This window comes from Anopheles nili, chromosome 2 (genome assembly GCF_943737925.1).
Source record: "Anopheles nili chromosome 2, idAnoNiliSN_F5_01, whole genome shotgun sequence".
Taxonomy (NCBI): domain Eukaryota; kingdom Metazoa; phylum Arthropoda; class Insecta; order Diptera; family Culicidae; genus Anopheles; species Anopheles nili.
The window spans coordinates 55,439,736-55,443,978 of record NC_071291.1 but is presented as its reverse complement, the minus strand read 5'-3'; the positions used below and the strand labels follow the sequence as shown (position 1 = coordinate 55,443,978).

General features: G+C 50.2%; 1 protein-coding gene across 1 annotated transcript; it reads right to left on the bottom strand.

The window, feature by feature from the left end:
• Positions 1–2,485: 2,485 nt before the first annotated feature.
• Positions 2,486–3,919, bottom strand: LOC128726395 (uncharacterized). Its single transcript, XM_053820204.1, has 2 exons — positions 2,714–3,919; positions 2,486–2,638 (listed from the first exon to the last, which is right to left on the bottom strand). The coding sequence occupies exons 1-2, from the start codon at positions 3,917–3,919 to the stop codon at positions 2,486–2,488; spliced, it is 1,359 nt and encodes a 452-aa protein (XP_053676179.1).
• Between the last annotated feature and the right edge of the window lie 324 nt (positions 3,920–4,243).

Here is a 4,243-nt window from a genome sequence, read left to right as displayed (position 1 = left end):
GCCCGATTGTAACAATGTTGATGGAGCTATTTCGTGTGCTCGTTAAATGCATACACAAGCAGCATTCTGAAACATGAAGCCAAAAGAGAGAGAGAGCGAATGAAGAGAAAAGCTTGTTTGGGAACAAATTTAATTCATGTTTGAGATTTTGAGCAACTTTATACAGTACGCTTGAGAACGATGATTTTAATTATGTTAAAGCACAAATGAATAACTACAACCTCTGAATGTCGTTCCTATAGCAACGACTGAGACAGACAGTCTAGTGTGCCTGTTTTTTCGCGATTTCTATTAGCGACCGACATTTGAATCCCATTGAAAGTTGCTCTCTTGCGCTTCTATCGGATTGAAAAATTGAATGTTTTGCTTGTACAGTTTCGTTTTAATGTACACGCTAGCAGCAAAAAGTGATCCCAAAACCAAACACCTACACGTCTCGAGCGCATCGCAGTTGATGGCACGTAAAACGATGGACCTGCTGCTCTGCGTACAATTTTTCCTTCATTTTCATTCCCTGATCCCGTCGACGGTAGGACTTTCTCTTGTGCTGAAAAAGAGAGAAAATAAAACCCTTCGCGTGCACCAAAACAACTCAATGACACAGCAACGGGGGCACAACAGGCTGCACGAAACAACGCACCGGCGAACGAGAGAGAGAGAGAGAGAGAGAGAGAGAGAGACAGAGCGAAAAAAAAAATAAACGAAACACCACCCACAAAAATCGCGAACGAAACGATCTAACTTTAATAATGTTTTTAATGAGAAAAAGTTGCCATCGATGGCCGGCGCTTCGCAATGGCATTCGCGGGGTAGCGCGACTGGTGAAAAATGAAGGCAAAAAAAAAGAGAGAAACAGGAACAAGAAAAACCCAGCCACCCTCGTGGACGCAAAAGCGCCGAAAGCACCCGGGACGAAAGAATGTTGAAGTAGCGCCCGTTTCGAACGGGGTTTCACTGCGCGCGACCGGGTGGCCGAGGAAACGTGAAAGTTTAAATATTTCCGTTTGTTGTTTATAATAAAATTTTTAATTTTGTTTCAACACCTCGCGCCAACGGTGGCGCCGGCTGAATGATGAAGGTTACGGTATGCTTCCCGGTTCATTGGTGGGATTTTCCTCCCCAAAAACCGGGACACAATTCGGCTGCGCGCGAGCCCGCGAGTGCTGCAGTCAAGATGCCGGGCGAGAATTTCGTTAATTGAAAACACCTCCGTTGGCGTGAGCCGTGGAACGCGGTGGATAAGGATAAGTTCCGGAGGCGCACGAAATCTGAATCCTTCCACCCCGGTCGCGGACACCGACACGCACCAGGTTCATGAGGTGCTGGAGTAGTTTTTAATTATCGCCAGGATCGCTGGTCGTAAATGTCGGTCAATTACGCTGGCAGGCAATCGGACTCGCTAATGGTGCGGGCAGGTTATGATGGAATGCGGAGGGAAATTAAATTCTCATCAACCGGTTGGCCGCGTGGGAGGGATCAAACAGGACCAGCTGTACGGGGTACTTTTTTTTGTTTTGCTGAAGCTCTCATTTCACCCTGTTTCTCTTTCGCGCTTTCTGACACTGCTCAAGCGAGTGGCTTCTGATGGACATTGTAAAGCGGCTCGTTTTGCAAGTCTTCTCCTTTTTCGGACGGATTTTTATTCCTCCCGAGGACGTTTATTAGTTCTCCGCCTGCCCATCCTGGTACGAATTGCACCGTCGAGTGCTATCATTGGCGCAACAATAGCTGCCAGGAGCTTCCCTGGGTTTTTTTGTCGTTTCCAAAAACCCCTCGGCGACGCTCATAGCCCTACCGTGCGGCAGAATAGCTCGTCCTATCTCTCGCATGGTGCAGGCTAAATAAAACAGGGCACACCGGAAGTGCCATCTATCGGGCCGGATGCTCGAGCCTTCCTTCAAGAGCACCCGTCGGATGTGCTTGCTAATTTTGTGAGCAGGTGAAGCATTCCACCATCGAGTGGCTCGATAGCGTCGAGGCATTGTTCGTTCGACTACGTTCGGGATTTTGTGTGGGGGTTTCTCTGCTGTTTTTTTCCTCTCACCTTCGCTTCTTATTGTTGCGGCTCGAGTGTCGCTATTCATTCGGGTGGCAAAGATAAAAAGGTGCATTGGTGGGTGCATCTTGACGGAAAAACGAACGGTACAACTCCTCCGCAGCTTCAATCAATGGATGCTGAGACAAAGAAATAGATAAATCCCACCACCGTATCTCGTGAATGGACTTCAAGATGGCTTCGAGTGGATCTTCCGGTTGCATCTAAGTACGGCAAGGGGTTCTGAGTGGAGCTCAATGAAGAAACCGTCGTACGGATGCACTGCACCCGGCACTGTTCCCGGAAGGTGCGAGCGGAAATATCAAAAGAATGCCATTGATTTATCGGTTGGGAAGTTAGCGGAAGCAACTCACCGCCGTTGCTGAGTCTTCCGGAGGGTTGAAGAGGAACAATGCGGTGACAATAGTGTGACGGAACAATGCAGACACACTAAAGCTTTAACGGGTAGCGTCTAGAGAGGCTCTGGTCGCTTTCCGTGGGCTGCACTCTACGACGTGTGTGATGTTCGTCATCCTTCCCAGCCGGCACCATCGAGTTGAACTGGATGAAGATGATCAGGTAGGTGACCATTCCGGCCACTAGCTGTGAAGAAATCAACCAAACACACACACATCGTTACACATGAGCACCTGAAAAAGGGACATCCACAATACGCACCCCAGAGAGCATGTTGTAGTTGACGGAGAAGAAACCAAGTGCCGAAAAGCGAACGCTCGAGATCAGATTCGGGAACCAGATGGAACCAGAGTGTTGGGCAGCTTGGCCGTGCTTCATCGACAGCTTCGAAAGGTACGAAAGGAGTCGTTTTGATTCACTCTCGACACGTTCGCACGCGTACGGTAGACCGACGATCGCAATCGCGTTCGCAAGGATGATCGCACCCGAAAGGATGAGTGTTTCGACGGAGAGACCTTTATCGTCACCTTTCGTCGTCAGATGGAGGTAGCAGTAGTACGACTGGATCGTAGTGACGGAGAAGAGTGCCGTATAGCCGGTGAGGAAAAGCGGTCCGAAGTATGACTCGATTTTTTGGCCAAGATCGATGGCTCGAGAGACGATTGCAAGCACCTGTAGGTCGTCTGCGAGTGGCGCATCTTCATCCAAGCGTGCAATGGTGGTGAAAGCGACTATTGGAGGTTTAACGGCGGGTGTGAACACGCATCCTTGGCGATAGTACTGTTCTACGAGTGCGTTAAGATGGCGAAAACGCACCTGTAACCATCCGATCACGAGATACGCCTGCAGGAACGCGATGGAGTACACGATAAATGGCAGTTGATGAGCTAGCCAGTACCACGGTTCGATTGAGGTGAGTATTCCGAAGCTCACACATCCATCGTAGGTGGTTAGTAGCCCGAGAGCAGCCAGTACGATCGAGTAGTGTACGAAAAGTGATCTTCGAGTGCTCTTTGGAACCGGTTGCACACTGTACGAGCTCAGTTCACGGTCAATAAGGAGGAACCCGTCCAGGATCGCGCTCAGCTCGTCCACTTTCAACTGCGGCACAACCCAAGCCGCCGTTAATGCGACAGTATTCGCGATGAACTGGATGTGGTTAGCGATACCGGTGATCAGTGCGGTTCGTGTCTCTACGAAAAATGATTCCACCAGCGCGATCCAAGCGGCCAACACGAGAACTAACACGATCAGTGACATCCAGCGAGTACCACGCACGACCCAGCGGTCTCGTTGACGGCACATCTGACCCGGTGTAAGCGCAAACGGACGAAAGCACAGAAACGCTAACCGAAACAGCTGCTCAAACTCACTCTCAGGTGACGTAGCGACCGGCAGGACCTGCTTTTGTCCTTGCGCTTGGCTCCCGAGGAAGGACACCTTCCGTTTGCTGATCCATCGCGACATCATACCGGCTCTGTTGGGGCTAACCCGGGCTGAGTGGCCTTTTTATTGGTGGAAAAAGTTTAGTTCTCCTTTCAGCGTCGGGGCATAATGGACATGGTCGAGCGTTGTGCAATTCCAAGGCGACGGAACTTTGCCTAAATCTGATTGCCCAACTTCGATTCCGACTCATCGATTCCGACCACGCGCAGGCACGGTGAAGTTTTTCGGGCCATCAATGAGCCAAGAAATATTTCGTCCTCGCCATTGTGGGTGCATTTGGAGCTGCTTCGTTCGGCTCTAATGGGCCGGGAAAGCTGCTCGCAATCGGTCGCTAATGGAGCGGGA

Coding starts and splice junctions, on each gene's coding strand:
- LOC128726395 (XM_053820204.1), bottom strand. CDS start 3,919: ATGTCGCGATGGATCAGCAAACGGAAGGTGTCCTTCCTCGGGAGCCAA. Junction 2,639..2,713: donor ACTACAACATGCTCTCTGGG/GTGCGTATTGTG, acceptor ATTTCTTCACAG/CTAGTGGCCGGAATGGTCAC.